A 22,225-nucleotide genomic window follows, 5' to 3' on the forward strand; every position below is an offset into this window, starting at 1 on the left:
TCCGTCTAGCTTCACTGTGGGGAAACTTTTCTCCAGAGAGCGCTCCTCCTCTCCACGCTGCAGACCTGCAGCCTCTCCGGCGGGATACTTTTTCAAGAAGCAGCCGCCTCATGAACTAATCCTCCGCCTCACTTTTTCTTCACTAAGAGTTCGGCTCTCGTTGTTCCAGCTTTGGGCTGATTATCTGGGAGCACTCAGGAGGATTAACAGCGTGGACAGAGGAGGGATGGAGCCGTCCCGTTAAAGTTGAAATTACGACAAGCTGAGTGTGTCTGTCTGTCTGTCTGTCTGCGGGCAGAGCGGCTCCTCCGGTGCTCTTACCGCGCTGAGCGAGCGGCTGTCCCCGCCTCTGAGGCCATGGGCTGCGGCTTGCGGAAACTGGAAGACCCGGAGGATAGCAGCCCCGGGAAGATCTACTCCACCTTGAAGAGACCACAAGTGGAGACCAAAACAGAAACTGTGTACGAGTATGTGCTGCTCGACTTCAGTTTGGAAGGTAGGCTGTGATGACACTGTGCTACCAATATTAACTGTAATATAGCCTAGTTATTAACTCCCTTTATACTTATACTTATTATATTTACCAAACCAATCCCAGAATGGACCCGCAGACCAGGTAAAAAAAGTACATTTAAAGCAGCGCTGAACAGTCGATTAGTGGAGCAATCGACAATTAATTGGAAACTTTGATAACTAATCAATCGTTTAATTTTGAAGGAGAAATGCCATTTTCTGGTTCCAGGTTCTTAAATGTGATGTTTTTATTTAATATCTTTGGGTTTTAGACTGTTGGTTGGATAACATAAGTCTTTGGGGCTGTGTGAAATTACTATAGGCATTTTCACTAATCTCCTACATTTGGCAAAATGATTAATTGATTGATGATTTGTCAGTTGCACTTCACAGATGTCACCTTTGGCTCTGGGAACTTGTTCCCCCTATTTTCTGGCATGTTATAGATCAAACGATTAATAATGATTATAGTTATTAGTCGCAGAACTGGTTTGCATTCATCACTCTATCACTTACCTTGCCATTTGTCTTAAAGGAAACTACTGTCACTAATATGGCTGCAAATGATGATTATTTTCTTCTTCAATCGATTAGTCGTTTGGTCTATAAAATGTGAGAAAATGGTGAAAAATGTCGATCACTGATTTCCAAACCCCAAGATGCAACCTTAAATGTCTTGTTTTATCCTGTCCAAGAGTCCACAACCCAAAGATATTCAGTTTACTATCATAGAAGAGTAAAGAAACCAGAAAACACTCACATTTAAGAAGCTTGAACCAGGAATTTTAATTAATTTTCTGTTGCTCGACTAATCATTGCAGCTCTGGTCACATATATAGGCTAATCTTTATGGAGCAAAATGAGTAAAATGCTAATAAAGCTGTTAGCCATTTGGTTGACTCCTCTCAACAAATATTATATTTGCTGCTTTCCACTGTAAAGAATCCTTTTGTGTCCTTCTGTTGACTAAAACCTTCCTGTAAACCTTCCTTAAAAGCTGTCTGAAATTTCTTTATATTTAGCTTTAAAACAGTCCTAAATAGCAAACACCCTGTTTATGGTAGTTTTTATTTCCACCTTGTATCCCTTTATTATTCTCACAGGGGCTGTATCTTCCTGTGATGCTTGTAAAGTGCAATAAAACCGACCGTGTTGCCAGACAGGGTGCAGTTACAGTAGTATCCACATCACACTGTTAATGGTAATGTGTATTTAAATTCAGTTAAATTGCTCTTTCAGATTGTTACTCACTACATGTGTGTGACATTACAGCATCTACCTCCAGACTTTTCCTAGCAACAGGGTCGTTCTTTCAGCCTATCTAGAAATAGGTCACAGAAGGTTTTTTTTTCCTGTCTCCGCTAGTAGCCTTTCTACCCTTGGCACACACATGGACACACACACACGCATACACACACACACCTTCCCATGTGAGAGGCATGCAGCAAAATGCAGTACGCTTCCAGAGAGAAACCCACCTGCTGTGTTATAGAATCTAATTTGAACATGTGTGATAATCTCAGATGGCCGAGGGTTGCCATTTTTCAAGGATAATCCCTTCATCTGGTCCTCCGACTGGCTGTTTTGACTGTGACCTATTTGGAAGGAAATGGTGATTAAGTTCTGAATGAGAGCCCAGCATGTAAACAGCAGGCCTACACAATAATGAATCATGGAGGGAAAGTGCTGCTTTCCAAATTAGGAGGGTAAGGGAAGTAAAGTACAGATCCCGCCTCCTAATGACTTTAGGACCGTCCAGCTTACAGCATGAAGCCAGTCCTGTACCCAGTCCCATCACGTAGACAATGAGGTTAGTTTGCCTGTGATGGAGATACAGGATGTCTATTTCATATGCTTGATGCACAGTATCTCTTTAACCCCATTGTCAGTCTGATTACTGTGACATGTCCTCTGTCTGAAAAATAGGAATCATATTTACAAGCCGGCTGGTATCCCATAATATTCTACAGTATGACCATAAGAATACAATTTAAGCAAAACACTTTAACTGGGTCCCTTTGTGTACTGTGTGAACCATGGAAAAAATGTAATACCTTAAATACAACTGTCCAGGAAACTGACAAAATAGTCATGGAAAATGATAAAATATCATAATGAAGTTTTGAATGTTCAGCAATGGTGGTTCATTCTTTACACTTGGGAACAGATTATGTGTTCTCAGATTGTGTAATGAACGGTCACCAGAACCGAACATTTTTTTGCCCGATTTCCCATCCTGCATATGAAATTTGCCCTCAGAGATGAGGTAATCTTACCAGTTCCTTGGAGTTTTGTTTTGAAACACATAGGCATGTGTCTTTAAGAGGACTGTGTAATACAGCTATCTTGGCAAAAAATCACCAAAAACATCTTGTGAAACTGTCAGACTTTTTTCTGAATAGAGGAGCTGTTCAGCTCAGCTGTTTGTTGTCTCTTTTACTGTCTCTGCCAACAAAATGTACTCCACCTTCTGTCATGATAAATGTGCAGGTATTTCCCAGCATGCTGCTCTGTCCAGTCCACTCTAGAGATGCACTGATCTGACTGTTTCTGTCCCCGATACCTCATCCTGGTGCTCTCTTTTCTGCAAAGTTAAGATCTAAATACTAATATAATTTTTATGTAACATGAGGCCAGAAATTGCTGCACCACTAAAAACTGAATTGACTGCCCGTCATGAATAAATGGATGTAATTGACAGCCCAAACTCTGAATTTTATAATGAAATTGACAAAGAAACTGTATGTAATGTGGATTAATCACATCTAGCCCAATCCATTTAATAAAATCGGTTATCAAACCTGTCCTGTGAACCCTGTTAGAGTGCACATCAGTGAACAACAGTGAGTTTGACACACGGGATGTGACACATTGGGCTTGAATTTTGCGCGTTTACTGTCAACACAGAAAGCTTTCTTTATGAATGACAGCAGATTTCTCTGTCTCCTACCAGCAACAAGTTCATGACCCACGACAGTAATGCTTCTCTGCAGCATGCGGTTTTATACTGGAAAGTTTGTCTGAAGTGCTCTGATTCTTGCGCCTGTCATCAGCAGGGAGTCATGGGTTCTGCTCTCAGACAGGCTTATAAATATAGTACTTCAAACAGGGTGTATTTGAGTCATAGTCCCTGCTCAGACCCAGTGTCTAGATTGTGTCTGGATCCACCTTACACAAACTGTGGTTAGCACTAGTAATCACTATATATCTCAAATGCCTCTACTTGTGTTGCTTTCATGGTCATGCTAGATTTTTATCTGTGGGAAACTGTGAGTGCTGCTGAACAGCTGAGGAAGAAGATTATACACTATTATACACTATACACAAATTGTTTGGCAGATTGTCTGTGTCCAGCTGTGTTTGGGAGATTTGTCCTTTGTGCTAGACATGCACTACAAATTTGAGACTTTTCACCTGCAAATAACCAAAAAACAGCATTCACTGGCCTAAATTTGATCACTTGCATCTTTGACCAACTCCAGATGTTGCTAGAGCCATAAGACACTGATACATTCTCAGTATACATTTGTACATGTGTGATTGGATCAGACATTTTAAGGAGAAGAGAAATCCAACACAGTAAATTCATTTTTACTATGTGAGTTGGACGGTAAAAATGCTGGTTTAACGTGCAGCCTTTCTGTCTTCTTGGATTTGTGTGATCGTCACTGACTTTGAGTGTGCAAATGTGCAAGTCTCTTAAGTGTGAATAATGGTTGGCACAGCTTAAGACACACAACCGCAGTGATTCCAATCTCTAGTAGTCATGTGCAGTCTGGTGATGGCTGGCATTCTCAGAAGCGTTTCTGTTTTTATTTTACAAGACTATAACTTGTTTACTTCAGTGAGGCCTGCGTTAATCAATCACCTCATTTTATAATTTGGTCAAGAAGTAGTTGGAATCTATGTACAGGTTTAGACAGTCTAAATGGAAGATAAACTCTCACAAAAAGCCAATCTGTGCCACTAAATGTGTTTCCTTGGCTGTTAATCAGATTTAAGCCAGACTGTATTCTCATTTCAAAAGAGACTCTACAGGGTTTCTTTCCAGTTTGAAACCACTTCCATGATGAAGAGGATATTTGATGTGCTCCCAAATTCACTCAAGGTTTGCTCACCTCCCAGACAGAGCCTGGCTGAGGAAATAAAAGCCCCGAAGTGATCGTACACAAGGGTGAACCAAACAAGAAAGGTGCTGAAGTTTCCTGGAATTGATTTAATAGTAAAGAAATCTAAGCAAAACACATTAAAAAGCAAGTACTGGTAGTTTTCCTTGCAGGATTTTTTAAAACGCTTGCCTCAAGTGAAAAGTGTGATGAAATTTCTAGGCATGACTGGACCGGTATGTCTTAATTACCGTGGCATCTGTTTAATCTTTATTAAAGACATTCGCTGTGATGCCTTCCTGATTGGCGGATCCAGTCTGTTAAAGGAGGAGGATGAGCAAGGAGTCAGTAGTCGTCAGATTTAGGGCTTGTATGTTTTTGAGTGTTAATAACCACATGCGTCAGTACACGACATATATTGCATTCCTGACAAGCACCTGGCCGGCAGATGCCTTACAGTTCAGAGACGTCTGTATATCTTGTTGCATACTTTGTTGAACTGTCTGCTGTGGTTTGGTTTAGGCAAGTTCCACCACCTGCACACATCTTTGTTCTACAAACTCACTCAATACTTCTCATGCTACATTTCAAGGCTGTAACTAACAATTATTTTCATTATCAATTAATCTGACCTTTTTTTTTCTTGATCAATCGCTTTGTCTATAAAATGTCAGAAAATAGAGTCTTATAATTTCTCAGAGCCCAAGTTGACATCTTCAGATGTTTTGTTTAGTCCAATCAACAGTCCCAAATCCAAAGATCATTCAGTTTATGTATGTATAACACAAAAAAACTTGTGAAGTTGCAACCAGCAGATTTTTGGCATTTTTCCTTAAAAAGGGACCAAAACAATTATGAAATTATCAAAACAGTTGCTGATTAATTTTCTTGAATCGACTAATGGTTGCAGCTCTACTACATTTATGCCATTGTTGGTAGAGCAGGGCTGAAAACCCTACATTATTCTGACTTGAGAGCGTTCACACAAGATAGTGACCCTCACTTTTAGCCTGGTAGTCAAACCCAATAAATGAAAATCAAGCTTAAATGAGCTATATTTAACTATGCTGATGCCATTGCTCTAGGGTTGGTAATGTCTGTCTGTTAGTTGATCCATCCACCTCTTTGGTCCAGACTGAAATATCTCAACAACTACTGGCTCAATTGCCTTCATTCATTCATGGTCCCCAGAGGATGAGTCCTACTGACTTTTGGTGACAGCTTGACTTTTACGGCAGCGCCACCATCAAGTTGACATTTTAAGTTCAGAGTGAAATGTCTCTACCAATATTGGATGGTTTGCCAGGAAATTTTGCACACACATTCTTGTCCTCTGTATGATTTGTAATAACATTGGTGATCCTCAGGTCTTTTTGTCCCAGACCCAGCTCATACGTTGTGGTATGAATACAGTATGTTATGAACGTTTTCTGTTTTGAAATAAATTTTTTATTGATCAATAAATTTTTAGTGACGTTGAATAAACAGTGTAACTGGAGATCATCCATAGCGATCCTGTGCCCAGATGAATGTGGTTTTAATTTGGCTTATTTCCCTATCGTTGATATTGTTGTCATGGCGACGTTAACTGCTTGAGAGAGTGTTGTGTGTTGATGCTGCCGAGTTCACACATTAACGTTACACTGGAGAATTTGCTATCAGCTCCTAAATTGCAGATACAGAATGTGTCTCGTTTTCTCTAGTACACAATTTCTACAACTCGTGTGAATGTAGTTGTAAGCAGAGTCAGACTGGCCATTGGGAGCACTGGGAGAAATACAGGTGGGCCGTTCACTCTGTGGGCCACTTGAGCAGCCCATTATAAAAAAACAAGAGTGAGTGGTTCTTAAGGATGTATGTTACATTAGTGGTATTTTAGACCCCTCAGGTTGATAAATGAAAATTGTTGGTGAAAATTTGTCTAACTTTGGACAGTAGACCAGTTAGTATAATTTGTTGATTTAGTTGGTTTGGCTTCTTCTTGTCAATGCACACTGATTTGGATCAGGTGGATTACTATAGATAATGTCACTATTGCATGATACTGCAGATAAAGGTTATCATTTTTGGTTTTTAACAGATTGTCGTTGGAGATTACCAATGACAATCTGGTAATTGTCAAACTTGGAGCCCAAATTTATTCAAAGGAGCTGATTTTGGCACAGATTTTATATCACTGCAAGGACACTAATCATAGCAGTTAAAAGAAAAAGAAAATAATGAGCCCTAACACTGATCTGAGAGATCATCCCCACCCAACCCCACTCCACCCTGATCTGGCCTTGCATCTCCTTGAAATGTAGCATTTCTAGGACACACAGAGTGACTGTCACTTACTTCACTCTCACTTTCATCCGCCTCTCTTCTTCCTCTCATTCACTTGAATGTGGAAACACACACCCCGGCCCCCCTGCTTTTCCCAGCGCTGTGCCCAGTAGCAGCAGCAATGCTCCCTGTCAGCTTGGCCTCGTTTTGCTCCGACTGAGAGGAAACTGGACTTGGAGCCTGGAGCCAAGGAAAGCAAGCACATCAAAGTACCTATTGGCTAATACTTCCCCCGAGCTGATTACTGCTAGCTGTGTATGTGTATATATGAGTGTGTGTGTGTGTGTATTTCTGTCAGAGTGAGAAAGCATGCAGACTCTAAATTGGTATTGATCTTTTAATTGCAAACTGCTCATTGTGTTCCTTATTTTTAAAGCTCACTCCAGTAAACAGCCACTGTATTTGTTGTAGTACATCCACACTATTCCGTTTTTTTATTTGTTGTCAGATAACTTTGAGATCATAAAATAGTGATTTGGTCTCAGGCTAAGCAGCACACAATTTTCTCTGACCCACTCATGTAGTTGCCTGACAACATTAACTGAACAAGGCTCTACGAGTCTCCGGCTGTCAGAGGCTTTGTGAGACTGAACTTTGACACAGTGGTGCTTTAAACCAAATGCAGATGTTATGCTAACATACTCACAGAGATAAAGCTGACATGGTGATGTTTAGCAGGTATAATGTTCAACATTTGCCAATTGCACTAAACCCAAAGTACAGCTGAGGCTGATGGGAATTTGTGTAGTTTTTTAGGTATTTGGTCATAAACCAAAGTATTGGGAAAGTTGAAATTTTGTCCCGATGATGAGCGTCATCATCCAGTCCAGTTGTTTTCCAATTGTTCAGCATTTTATTGCATACAAGTGAAGTTTCCCTGATGAAAATATAGCACAAGACAAAGACTTTCTGTATTAACCTAGTCTAATGCGAGAGGTCATCCTGACAGAAAAAATTGCCTTGACCTGTATTTCAGTGTCAGTCAAAGCCTGGAAGTGGCCTATGACGGGAATCACGGATGAAATGATGATGTGCAGGGTGCACAGTGATGGCAGGTCATGACTAGATGAATAGATGGGCGGATACAAAGGGATTTGCGGGTGGAGAGAAGGCTTAACCTGAAGTGACGTGTATTCAACACTGGTTGGATGAACTGAGGGGGGAACGAATGAAACATCAGTTGAAGAAATAGTGGGATGAATTGCAACCATCTCCCAATCCACTAAGAGATGGTGATTGATTTGTTCTAAGATTGTTTGACCTAACAAGACCTCTGTTCCAATTGTAAAAGGATATCTATCCGTCTGTCTGTACTCTTTTTATTTCCAGGGATGAGTGCAATTTTCTGTAATCTCTATCTAATCTGGGAATCTAATGGCCCATGCTGGATTATTTCAGATTAAAGTCAGTATTTTGATTATTAAATTTGGAGGAGAGAGAGAGGGGAGAAGGACAGTGCAGACCTGGCGACTCACACTCAGTTATCAGTTTCCTTGGAGCTGATCTCGGTCAGTGTCTGACTTCAGAGGAGTCTTGATTGGCATAATGTGTCTAATGTAATATAATGATTTGAGATGGCCACATTAGTGGGTTAAACGCCTGCACTAATCATATTAGGATTAGTTTTTCTTCTTGTTCTGTTTGACTTTGTGTTTCTTTTCAGGCATTTTTGTAGCTTTATTTTCTATCACCTCAAGCTTCATTCCATCTTTTTCTAAAGCCATACTAGAGTCATTACTCTACGGATGGGATTGTTGGTCAGTCCATCGCTTTGGTTCAGACTGAAATATCTCAACGTTTGAATGAAAATTTGAAGATTTCTGAACAATTTTGTACAGATTTTGGGATGAATCCTATTGACGTTGGTGATCCCCCGACTTTTCCTCTAGTGTCACTATGAGGGTGGCATTTTTGGGATTTTAGGGAAAATTCGGATGGATTTCCATGATATTTGGTACAAATATAATTCACAAAATGTCGACAGAATGGGAAGAACGGGAACACCTCCTGTTATTCCTACTTGGGAGTGTTCACACATGGTCACCACTACTGCTGGCCTTGTAGTCACATCATTTAAATAGCTTAAATTAGCCATTAGCTGGTGTTGTGTATTTGGAGTGGTATGTTAGAAAAATGAATCATAGCGTCGCGTTGTTTTTTTTTCCTTTTACTGTCACTCTTGTTTCCTTTTACTCCTTGTTGCTGGGCAGCTTTCTCCTTTTTCACACCTTCTCAAGCTCTACCATTCACATATGGGCTCATAAAATCCATCTCGTAACCCTTGTTTGGCTCTAAACCCACCTCCTCCCTCCCTCGCCTCCCAGTTTCTCAGCTCTGTCGCCCCTCTCTGTGCCCTCAGTTGTTGCTCAACCCCCTCTTGATCCCCCAAACCACCCCCCCCCCCCCCCTCACCCTGCCAGTTCCCACCTCTTGATACTCCTCTACTTCTTTTCCCTCCTTTTTTTTATCCCCTTTGCTAGTCCTCCCTTCTTCCTCTCCTCCTCCTCCTCCTCTTTTTTTTCTCCCACACAGCACTGAACAGAGGCCTCAGTGTGCTGGTTGACGAGGCGAGTGGCAGCAGGATGGGAGGGGGTGTGAGGACTGAAAGCAGGGAAGGAGAAGAGCAAAAAGGCTGCAACAAAAGCCTGGGTTAGAGGTGTGTGTGTGTGTGTGTGTGTGGGTGTGTGTGTGTGTGTATGACATCATGGTCCTCCTGGGAGCCATTAGCTGCAGCATGGTTGCCTGTTTTTGTGGTGTGACACTGCTAGTGATCCACGTTTAACCTGACTGGCCCCGTTTTGTGCTCTAATGGAAGGGGAGTCATCTTTAAAGTTGCACATAGGCTGTAGAGAGAGAGCTGTTTCTGTTTCCACCATGGTGAGCATCAACTTTGCTGGGTTTTTTTTGTTTTTTGGGTTTTTTTTTTTACGCCCAACATGTAAGCCGGTGTTAAATTTAAATTCACCTCAAGTGAGTGGGGTTCAGGCCAGCAGGAATGCCAGTAAACTGTAGTTGTGTTTGCCCGGCCCCTGCTTTAGTGGTTTCTGGTGGTCTTTAGTCTGATAATGGAGCCAGCCAGACAGTCCATTCACAGGCTGCAGTGATCTCAGCTGTGTACTGGTCTCCCTGATGGCTGGGGTGTTTGTCCGTGAGAATATGGGGGGTTGTAGAAGGAATGCTCTCTCTCTCTCACACACACACACACACACACACTCACACACTTTCTCTCTTTCCCTGTCTCGCTCCCAATTTTCTTTCTGTTAATAGTGCTGCATCCAAAGTGCACAATTTAGTGTGTTTAAAACTTGAAATGCGTCAAATGTACTGTGTATGCGTGTGTGTGTGTGTGTGTGTGTGTGTAGCCAGGCCCCTCTGTGAACAGCCACTCTTTGTGGACACAGGAAGTATGGTGATGGTCACAGGGATTTCCAGCCAGGGTTATTAGAAAAACAGCACAAGACTCCAGCACACAAGCAACTCCTTAACTGGTGTAAAAGTTAACTCACCAACACACTGCATGTAAACAGAAACAAGATCACTACAATTTTCAACTCACAAGAAAGCACTGGAGAATGTATATTTCCTTCAAGCCTGCAAAGTCCTCTAAAGGTGATTGTTTAATACTCAATTCATTGTTTAAGCAATTTCTCAAGCAAAAATACAATAATTTTACTTACATGTGAAGTTTTTTTTGTTCCTCTATAACACATGACAATTTAAAGACATTAACTTGGGATGGAAGGAATCTCTATCTGTCTGTCTGTCTGTCTGTCTGTCTGTATGTATGTGTGTCCTTCGCATATCTCGACAACAGTTCATCCGATCAACTTCACACTCAGCACATTTATTGCTGAGAACCCAACCTCAGTGTAGTATCACTGGTGAAGTTTCTGTCTGCATTAAAACCATTTAATTTATCAATTCCGTATAGTTTTTATTGATACTTTTGTCAGTTGATACATATATATGCGGTTCTCAAGAAATAACAGGCAATCGGCCCATTCTGAACAGGCACATTTTGAACAGGCACTGCACTAGTTAATTATAATGACACTAATCATTAGTTGCAGCCTTAGTGATGCACAGTTTTTTGAGAATACCTAAATCCCATCAAAAAATATCACAACTTTGTCCAAAAGCTGTAATGAATTGTGCATAATTTCAAGTGAGTCACACTCACGATTACCAAGTTATGGCCATTTTAATTTAGCACTTGGAGTTAACATAAGCATATGTCATCTAAATGTGGTTGCAATTGCACTATATGGTGGAGATTGGATTAAATATGTATATGTTGAGTGTTGACAAAACTGTCTACTACACGGCGGAAAATCTAGATGTCTTTGACAGATTTGTGTTAAACTTCAGAATTCCAGATAAAAATGTGACTTTTGTTTATATGCTCGTATGCCTCACGGTCCAGGATTATGAGAAGTTAGAAATGACAACATGGTGGCACTTATTCATGCTTTAGCCCACTGCCAAAAAGATGTCATGCTAACTAGCAAATAGTCTCCTTGGCAGCGGAAATAATTACGATTAATCAAATAGTCAATAGACAGAAATTTATTTGAAACCTTTTTGATAATTGATTAATTGTTCGACTCAATTATAAAGCAAAAATACCAAAAAACGTGTTTCTTTTCTCTGTTTTATGACACTAAATTAAATGTTTTGGGGTTTTGAACTGTTGAATCAGACAAAACAAGTCATTTGAAGACGTCACTCCGGGAAACTGCAGGCATTTTTCACCATTTTCTGACATTTTGTAGACTTAACTATTGATCAAAAAGATGAATCCATAATGAAAACGATGCCAGTCTCAGTGCTGCACCTTTCGCAAAGCAGAGTAGCGATCTCACCACATCACACACCGCAGCTGGAGGAGCAGCAGTAAAAATACACATATAGTTTGTGTGTGTGTATATATAACCTTTACGTAAGAGTGTGGTGATGTGGTGTTTCCCTCAACATGCCTGGGTTGGTGGTTGTTTTTATGGCTTACACAGCACAGACAGACCTTACATCAGCATTTGAGGCCATCAGACGAGGCTTCGGAAACACAGTTGGACACGAGAAATTAGCAAACTCAGACTAAGCAGCAGGGAATTTCAGTCTCCAGATGAGCGGTACAGTTAAAGTGACTCGGACATTCATATTGTAAGAGGCTTGATGTCATGGAGTCGGTGGCGACATGTCAATTTCACACACCAATGGATTCGTAATGACCATACAATGCGTGTGGAAGTGTGTGGGTGTTTCAAATAAATAGTTCCTTAAGTGACGTTTCTCTAAAAATAGCACTTTCTCTGACGCTGTAATGACATTTTCCCAGCTGAAAGTAAAATAATTGGTACGTTCCGTCATCATCATCAGCATTCCTATCTGGCTGACCCTGTGCATTTCTGACACACACACACACACACACACACGGTGATGTTAAAGTCATTATACAGGAAGGAAAAGGAAACTTTCCCAGACTGTGTGCATGATTTTCTATCAACAAGAGCCTGTAGATTTTCATTAGGGTCCTCATTCAACTGCACTCACAGTATCTGAGATTCTTGATGCAAATTTTACAGGAATTATGACTTTTCTTGAACAAACTGCTTCATTTATAAACCCAAGTAAATATTAATTCATTCACAAATTATTATTGGAAACTCTATTCTTCATATATGTTGAATCGTACGCTTATCTTCAGACAGATGACACGTTAAAATGATTATTTGATTAAAAGTAAATAAATGGAAGAAGTAAGCACTGCCTCTGTTTTCATGTAATTAATATGTCTATAACAACAACTGCACTCATCAGATGATGGCAGTGTGGTTTGTTCCAACCTTAAAGTCCCCTTCCACTCAAAAATATGTTTCTCTTCTTGTTCCTTCAGTTGGATGTTGGAGTTTCACTGTGCAGAATGATGTATGTGCAGTTTGACACTAGAAGGCTGTTCTCACATTCATCTGCTGAAACTGCTCACTAAAATGGAAAATTTTGGACTTTTTTGTGGAAAAACCATACCAGACACAAATTATTATTCCAAGCAGTATTTTTACACATCTAAAGAACGTGTCTGGAGGGGATCTTTTAAGATGTAAAAGAAGATATGTAGCATTGTGGTGTGTCAGTGTGGACGGGGGGTTGCTTTTAGAAAATGATGTGAAACTTAAACATGAGGGCACGTTCAAACTCATCCACATTGGGAAAGGGGGTGCACATGGGCTAAAACACATGTGGCTTTAACGTTTACAACAACTGCTAGATGACACTTCATTCACTATCATCCCTCCATGCAGGTAGCCGTCCCACAGTGCAGTATGTGGCTTCACTGTCCGAGCTGCCCCAAGCCCTGCAGCCCTACTACACACAAGGCTACGTCCTGGCAGCCCTGCATCCCATCATCCTCTCTGTGGGACGAACCCGCTCACTGCCCTTCAGCCTGCTCTACCGCGCCATCCTGGCCCGTCCCAGACCCAGGTAAATGAATCCTAATCCTCTTTTAAAATGATGTGTATTATGTATATACAAGCTGTCTGGGGCTTCCCTGTCTCTGCCACACATGCATTCCCACTGCGACCACACGTTCACCATCATACTGTCTAGTAAATAGATGAATGATGGATGAAGTCAGCTGCATATTTAATGCAAAGCTCTGGTAGTGAGGTCAGACTGGCGTGCCTGTAGGAGGAGGAGGAGGAGTAGGAGGAGGAGGGGGCGGCTGACTCTTGTAGACTGTGTTTTGGTTTCATTCGGTCCTTGTGTCTAAGGGTAATACCAGGATTTCTATTGGCTAGAAATCCACCCGACAACAGGGGTCCTCCAGCAGCCAATGGAGATGAAGTATCTCTCATCTCTAAGGTTTAATAAGGTGGGATACAATAACTATGATAGTATTTTTTTTAATTTATAAGATAAATGTAGCAGCAGTAGAGGTGATTTAGTAACGTTAATGATTTTATTTACACATTCCTGATGGCGCTCTTTTGAAAAAACTCTTCATACTTTCATATTGAAAAGGCTGGCAGCATGATGATGTGATCTGTCTTCATTTAAACTGCCTAAATTGCTGTTTACCCTTTTTTTAATTGCTTCGACAGTTGCTGGTAGCCATCTCCTGCTGAGCCTATGAATGATTTATGTGTTTGTGTCTGCAGCTCTGTGACAATTAATAGTGAACTATGAACCCTGCAGCTGGACAAGGTCAATAGGTTTGGTGCCACTCACCCAAAAACTCCCCACCGATCTGAACAGAGGAGCCTAAAAAAAAAAAAAAACACTGTTACTGTTAAACAGATCTTGCTGGTCTTCACGTTTAATAGATGTTTTTGTGTGTGTGTGTGTGTGTTTTCAGTAAGCAGACGGCGTCCATGTGTCACAGTGTGCCGATGTTGAGGGTGGAGGAGTGGCCGTTACCTGGAGAGTCACTGACTGGTGACACTGTCAGAGCGCTCATCGACAGGGTCAGTCACACACACACACACACATTTACTGCAACCTACAGAAGCAGCCCAACAAATACATGAATGAATGAATCCTAAAATGTTTCTCTAGTTCAAAGTGTTAGTGACAAAATGCTATCAGATGTTTACAGCCTATTAAAACTGAACAGAAACTTCTAAACTGCTTCCAAGAGTATTACTGTAAGTCTGACAGTAGTTTGGTAAAGGGATGACATTTACAGCCATAAAATGAAAGTTTGGTAATACTTTATTTTACAGGTCCAGTAGTTTTTTCATAATTTCCAAGAAAGGAAATGATACAACTGTTAATTATTGAGCAATTTATTGTATTGGAACATAATAACATTCAGCAACTTAATACAAAAACTGAAAACAGATAGAGATGGGGAGTGACATGCAGCTAAGGTCCTCAGCAGTATTCAGACTGGGGACATTGTGGTTCATGGTTGGCGACCACCAGGGCACTCCAAACATGGTGACTTTATGTATTACATAGTTTTAAAGCTGATATCTGTGATGTTTTTTAGTTAATTAATCTTATATAAATCCCACCTGTGTGGTGGAATATTGTTAAACACATAAACCAGCATATTCACTGCAGCTGGAGATGATCTTTGTTCTCTGAGAAATGGAGAAGTGTGTCTCTTTGACTGAAACTTTGACTGGAAACACAGAATTTCACACTTTTTCTACTTTCATCAAAGTGTTTCTTGTGCATAACAAACACAAACGTAGTGGAAGTTAAAAAGTACTAACGTCTTGAGCATGTTTGTTTTGTGATGCTGAGCTACAGTAGACGGTCACAGTGTGGCTGACTGTGGGTTTTGTGTGTCTGGCAGGTGAACAGCAGCGCCCGTGGGGGCGTTCGATTCGTTGGCTCGGTCCTCCAGCAGGTGAGTGGGATCACCAATGGCAGGGTGCACAGTCCGAAGAGGGGCTGTCGCTCCCCTCCACAAACCCCTCCCCGCACCCCACCTGGAGACAGAGAGCTGGAGGAGAACACCTACAGCCCCGGTGAGAAAAACTCTCTGCCTTTCTCATCACACCCTTTTAATTTGAACTCTCCAGTGACTTCTAGCATATTTCAGTTCTATTTTGTGTTGTGTAATGACAGAGGGAGGGGCACAGCAGGAAAACATTCCACTGTCAATGTCTTGATAAAGTGATATCTCACAAATGAAACCTGGGTTGAGTTTGACATCATCTTGTTTATTTTCTGACATCCGGATTCTGAGCAAACCAGAAGATGTCAAACTTTCTATAAAAAAAAACAACTCTTTGGTTTGTTAGTGCATGACACACTACTTTTAACCAGCAGTGAGTCATTGCCATTTTGATCATGAGATGTTAGTGTAATTACAGTAAACAAACATTTGCCATAAAGGTTAGCAACCACTGCGTTTTACATCATGTGCCACACAGTTAAATGTTGTGGGAAAATCTGAGAAGAAGCATTTTTTCCTTCTCATTTGCTTCTATGCTGTATCAAGTCCATGTTCTGTGGTAGTCAAGTCAATTTTATTCATCTGTATATCACTTAAAGCACTTTACAATCTGTAATACATACAACACCATCTATCTTTTGACCTTTGGTTCTGATGAGGAGAAACTTCATGCTGAATTTTGTGTTAATACCTCAGATTTTAGGCTGCAGTCAGCCTGCTGTCACTTAACCTGCTCACAAAGGATTAATTTTTTATCAAAAATATTCCATTTTCTACCCTGAGATTAAAAGCCTTCTCTGACAGGCAATTTGGTGCAAACTAAGTTGAATTCATGCCCTTGCACTTTACCACTTCATAATGTAATGTAGACCCTGTCTGTCAAACCTCTCTCTCCCTCCATGCAGACCTGAGGTTGCTGGTCTTCTTCCACTCCTGGGCTCCGGGCTGCGCTCCTCTGGACTCGTTGGCCTGTCAGTACCATCAGGGGGCGCTCTCCATGCGTGTCTCCAGGAAGGGTCAGGTGGTCAGTGCCCTGGAGGCCGACTGGCTGGAGCTGACTGCCGCCTACTACCGCAAAGGCTGGTCGCTGGTGGACTCCTTTGTGTACTGGGACACTCCTAGAGGTTGGTTTGTTATAGGACTGAGTGTCTGACAGCAGTTATCAGTGTGGATGTAAGAAGCGTATAACTCAGACTACTGAACAATTTTAAAATCTAATTTCATCGAGAACACACTCTCAAACGTCAAGATTAGATTATAGCAGTACATTACAGACTACAGGATTATTACAATTCACCTGTCTCTCACTCTTTCTCTCATTCACATACATACTCTCTCTCTCATTGGCCACCAGTCTTTCCCTTTCAGCTCTCCTTCAAACCCACAGGCTACACTAAACTTGCAGTTCTAACATCTTGTTCCTTTGATTTGTTATGAATTATTTCTTATCTGGGAATCCGCTCTGCTCAGCTCGTACGGTTGCGATGTTCAACGCAGATTCTCACAAAATATCCAGCAGCTTTGAAATTATCAAAGTGGCTCCGATCCTGTCTGGAGGATCTTGCACATCAGAGGTCAATTATCTAGAATATCTTGTAATCTGAGCCCGGCTTCAGAGAGTGTTTGTAAGAAATCTGAGTTTTAAGGGCAACTGATGTTATTCATCATCCTTCCTCTTTTACTCTTTGCATTATTTTTATCTTTTATCATAAAACAGTGATTCACACATAAAAAAAAATCAGTTGCTTCCTGTTTTGGCTGCGGCCCCTCCCTCCTCTCTTCCACTGTGTCTATATTTGGAACTGTCTTCCTGACCTTGGCGACCTCACTTCCTGTTCCTCTGCTAGATCATCTGTAGACCTCTGAGGCCTGGAAATAAAATGAACACACACACACACACACATGCAGAGCCTAACCTATTTCTAATAACTAGGCCATTAGCTCATTCACATGCCCCTTATAAAGATTCCTCAGTTACTACCTCAGTGTGAGTAATTATTCTCTATTCCTTTCTGTGAACTATATAATGATGAAAATATGATTTCACACATGCTACAGTGACTTTGTCTTTGTGTGTTTCAGGCGAGCCGGTGCCCAGGTCGCTGGAGGGATTGTTTGTGTATGAAGAGAGAAGCACCTCTCCTCCTGCCAACGACACCATCGTGGTAGAGCAGTGGACCGTCATCGAGGTCAGTCGGAGATTCTCCCTCACAGCGGTCGCGCATGACCTCATTCTTACCAAAATAAAAGTGCCTAATTGAGCAGGCAGGATGATTTGCGCAGGGATGTCTTGTTGTACAGTAAAGGGCTAGTTCAGTCAAATTACCAAAAGAATAATGTGTGTTTTCACTTATCCATAGGTGCAGATATTTTGGTTTGATGCTCTGACATCTCAAGGGATAAGTGAGAGTGTGTTTTTGTCATTTGGAGATGACTTTTTTTCTTTACAAAGGGAAAGTAGAAATGGAGACATATGTTTTTCCATAGCTGGAGGACTTGACAGCTCCAGTTTTCTGGAAATGATAAATCCTTTCTTTACTTAAAGGGTCAGATCACCCAAACATAGAAACATCTTTATTACCCTTAATAGTGTATATAGCCACGCAGTCGTGCAAGTACCGTAGTTTAAGTTTTATGTGAAGACATTTCAAGACCCATGCTGCACCAATATCAACTTTCACTGCAGACAGAAGTCTTCTCTGTGAAAATCTAAAAACCTCCAACTGCTTGACTTGATACCTGCAGAGGTAACTGAGGGAAACAGTTTTGGTGCTTGTTTTGGGAGAACTAACCCCTAAAATACAGGCCAGACACCAAAACTTTTATATAAAAAAAATCTAGGCAGGATAGTTCAAAAAACTGCAATTGATTTACTTCATCTAGATTTATAACTAGTCATGTTTTTTGTGACTCTTATGTATGTCTTTGCATATAATGTGTGTATATCCAGGGCTCCAATGTAAAAACAGACTACGGGCCCCTCCTTCACACTCTGGCTGAGTTTGGATGGCTGCTCACGTGTGTGCTGCCCACGCCCATCATCCGACACGACAGGTGGGCACCACACACTCCGTATACATGATGCAAACATTTATGTGGCTGGTTTTTATGTACAATCTATGACCTAACCAACCTTCTATGTGTGTGTGTGTGTGTGTGTGTGTGTGTGTGTGTTTTTGTGTGAGTAGTGATGGTAACCTGGCCACCAAGCAGGTTGTGTTTCTCCAGAGGCCTGTCAGAGGTCAGGCAGCGGCTCAACCGAGGAACCAGGTGAGATGAGATGAGATGTGGGTAACAGACTGATGTTTTATACAGGAGAGCAGTTATACCTCAGATTTAGTCAGGGAAAAGCTGTTTACAGTATTTGATGTGTCTATGCTGCACCCTGGTGTACAAAGTTGAAACTGCACTTCACTCTCAATGTAAACGCAAAAAAGAAAACATAAAAAAACATCACTGGAACCATGGAAACCTATTTCAAGGTCTGATCCTGTTTGGGATAAATAAAAGCCTTTACTGCAGTCGTGATGTGATTTGGATCTCACTCCTGTATCCCTCCTCGTCTCTAGGCTCTGTCTGTGCACAGTGACGTATCCAGTCGCTCTGTAAGTCGTGCGGTCAGCAGCCCCGTCCCTCCAGAGGAGCTCTCTCCCGCTGCCGGAGGCATCGGAGGCTTCCCAGTGTTCGGAGGGGGGTACCCCAGCGCCCTGTCCCACCTGGAAGAAGGTGGCTTCGAGCAGGAAGAGGGGAAGGCTGAGGTCACCTGTATGTAAGCAGGAATACGGACGGATGCAGCTTTCTCTCAGGACTGAAGTTCAGGATGTAAACATTGTTAGAATACTGGGGAGAGTATCGCTGCCCCGTGTGTCACTCGTCTCAGCGGGACCGCAGACTTTATCATTCGCCATCATGTTCACGACCTCTTTCTTTTTTTTTAACAGAGACTTTAATGTAGAAGAACTCAGCACTTTTTCATGTTTTTAATGAAGCCATAACGAGAATGAGGTATTATTTACAAGCAGATATGTGTTCAAACTTTTATATAGATGTGTTGGGGAGAGAAACAAGTCCACGGCGGACACTTTACACATATTTAAATCCATTTTTAGGTGATTGCCAACTTTTCATCAGTACAGGTGCTAATGGGAAATTGTTACAGCAATATAAAGCACAAGCACACATTTCTGCACATTATGGGAACAACACTGGTGATATAATTATATTTGAATCACCCATGCTAAAATTTAGATTTACTCACAGCTTTACACATTTCTTTTTTTTGTCATAAGAAAAGTTACCCTCATATCTCAAGCCTTTTCTTTGACCCTCAAAGATGTTCCTACACATTTTTGATCACCTTCAGTCGGTGCTTTGTCCTCGCAGATCTTCCTCTCGTCTGTAGACCGAGGTAGGACGTGAATATTTATCAGGGAGACTGTCACCGTTATCCTGTGTACATTGGTACTGACAATACGCAGGTTGACATCTGATACAGTGTGTTAACCCCGCTGGCCTGAGTGAAGGTGCTGGCTGCCCTGAAGAGTACATTTGTACAGATACGTTAATCCTCTGTGTGGAGGATGTTTTAGAGTTCTCTGGAATCGCAGCACGGTGCTGTAAACTGAAGATGTGTCATTTTCATTTATCGTTTTAAAACATATTAATGCAACTGAGTTCAAGCCTCCTAATATTTAGTCTGATTGGCGCCATATGGTGATCATTCTGGAAATGATTATGGCTTATCATGCACATGTTTGACAGTATTTAATATTTGATCAGTCATTGTATGAGTGTACATGTCAAAACTGCAAAATTGCTGCTCAGTGTTTCATTGCTTATATGGTACTGGCAACCCGCCTGTGATGGATACATTGTTTTATTGAAAAGATGACGACAGTATTTTATAATGCAAAGAAAGGGAAACAGTGCTGTTTGTTTTTAGATGGTAGTATTTGGAATTGTAAAGCTGGGTTTCAACTATTTGTTATGCATGTAAACATTCTGCTTTTGGGGGAAAATCGAATGTACCGCAAATATAATTTAGGTATTCCAGTGTTTCTGAGTCCTACATGTTTTAAATGTATGTATTTAGCTCCACAGACGCCCCCATCAGGGTTTACTAAATGTCAGTATTAATATTCCAATCTTTCCTTTTTGGAGAGTTGTACAATTGGATTCCTTTCTCATTGGTGTTTTTTATCGTATTAAACACTTATTTCCCATCGGTTTCTGAGTCATTAACAGTGTCTTCTACAGAGTTCGTTACCGGTATGACTCATTGCAAGTGTTTGTGTGAAATGCTGCCACATCACTAATATGAACACACGAGCACCTGAATAATAGGTCTTTTTTATTAACAGACATCATGAAAATGTCAACAGTAACAAAATTTTTTAGTCCATTTAAAAAAAAAAAAAGTGGGTTGGATTGACAAGACTCCTCCCACATAATAACTTAATGAGGGAGAGGGTAAAAGGAGGGAGGTTGTGCTCCGATAAGTAAATGTAACCAATATTCCATCTTTCTGTGCCTAATTTACTCACCGAATGATTAAAGCAGTAAAATCTGGCTTTCAGCAACGCAGTTTCTGCCCATTAAATCATGCTTTTTAGTTACTATAATGTCAAGGAAGTGGAATATCGGACACATTTTACACAGTATTAAAATGGGGGCATGTCACAAAGCAGGATCAGAGTTAGCCAACAAGCCTTCCTAAATACTCTGAGACATCATTTCAGAGGCCGAAGAGAAAGAATATCTGACTGCGAGTACACTAAAGCTAGAGATTAAGTTTTTCTTTGTTCACTACCACACAAGCCACACCTACATTGTGTTTTAATAGCATTATTAAGTCAGCAGGCTAATTTAGTGATCCATATCATGGGACACCCCCCAAAAAACAGACTGGTAGGCAACACAAGCAAATAGAGAACAGAAGCAGACACAAAAAAAGTGAAGCACCATCAGAGAACATGATAGTGAATTAAAAGAGAGATAGAGAGAGGGGGGGGTGGGGAGTGGGGGTTATTTACAGAGGGGGGGGGGGGTGGCTGTCAGTGTGTGCCTTTGTCAACAATACAGGTCACCATGAGTACATAGGGGTTTTTGCAAATCCAGCTGCTCCAAAGATAAAAGAAAAAAGGTTCCCTAAAGGAGTAGTGTGAGAGCACGGCTGTGTCCAGAAACACACTTCTGAGGCTGTGTGAATCTGAACGGACAGAGAGGATGTAAATAGGATAGAAAATGTCATCTTTGTCCTGCAGGCATGGCTGAACTCTGCTCTCAGTAATCTTTACCCTTACTTCCTTTCAGATAGACACAGGTGACAAGGGAGGAGGGACATGGACAGTGTTACTAGACAGGAGCCTTAATACACTGTACAGTAGTGTGTGTGTGTGTGTGCGTGTGTATGTTTGAATGTCTTGTATGTGCAGGTGTGTGAATGCGTCTCCTCTGTAATGTGTAAATTGTGTGTTCACGCGTGTCTCCCTTATGGCAGCAGCTGCATCTTAGGCCTCGCTCTCTCCGGCTGATGAGGTGTTCTGCACTTCCTCCTCCAGAATGGGCACGATCAGGTTGTCCTTGGACATCAGGTTGTACTTCATTACGAAGCGTGTGAATCGGTGACACAGGAACGTTTCATTCTGTACATACACACACGACATGACCAAAACAATGAAAATCTGCATCCTGTTTCTTCACCATTCTGCAGTCCTGTCATTACTTTTTTAACAGCACTCAGTGTGTCAAACTTTGCCGTTATTTCATTGTCACTGAGGTGAAAAACTCACAAGAAAATGTAACTCACAAGTCATTACTAACACTGGCTGTAGAAGTTATGTGGGACTATTGTTCATAAGCATATATATTATAG

The 22,225-nt window shown here is 41.3% G+C and overlaps 2 protein-coding genes across 3 annotated transcripts in view; one reads left to right on the plus strand and one right to left on the minus strand.

Moving 5' to 3' along the window:
* Positions 1-21,666, plus strand: rftn2 (raftlin family member 2). The gene is made up of 9 exons (XM_042425725.1): positions 1-496; positions 13,244-13,424; positions 14,299-14,407; positions 15,247-15,421; positions 16,257-16,475; positions 17,434-17,540; positions 18,302-18,405; positions 18,540-18,621; positions 18,921-21,666. The coding sequence occupies exons 1-9, from the start codon at positions 358-360 to the stop codon at positions 19,122-19,124; spliced, it is 1,320 nt and encodes a 439-aa protein (XP_042281659.1). The 5' UTR covers positions 1-357; the 3' UTR covers positions 19,125-21,666.
* LOC121906711 (MOB-like protein phocein) overlaps positions 20,685-22,225 on the minus strand; it is a 10,020-nt gene continuing 8,479 nt past the window's right edge. For both annotated transcript variants that reach the window (XM_042425728.1, XM_042425726.1), the window contains one exon: positions 20,685-21,995. In XM_042425728.1, coding sequence (XP_042281662.1) covers positions 21,861-21,995 — 135 coding nt within the window. In that variant the 3' untranslated portion in view covers positions 20,685-21,860. The remainder of the gene's footprint in view (positions 21,996-22,225) is intronic.

Source organism: Thunnus maccoyii, chromosome 11 (assembly GCF_910596095.1).
Source record: "Thunnus maccoyii chromosome 11, fThuMac1.1, whole genome shotgun sequence".
Taxonomy (NCBI): domain Eukaryota; kingdom Metazoa; phylum Chordata; class Actinopteri; order Scombriformes; family Scombridae; genus Thunnus; species Thunnus maccoyii.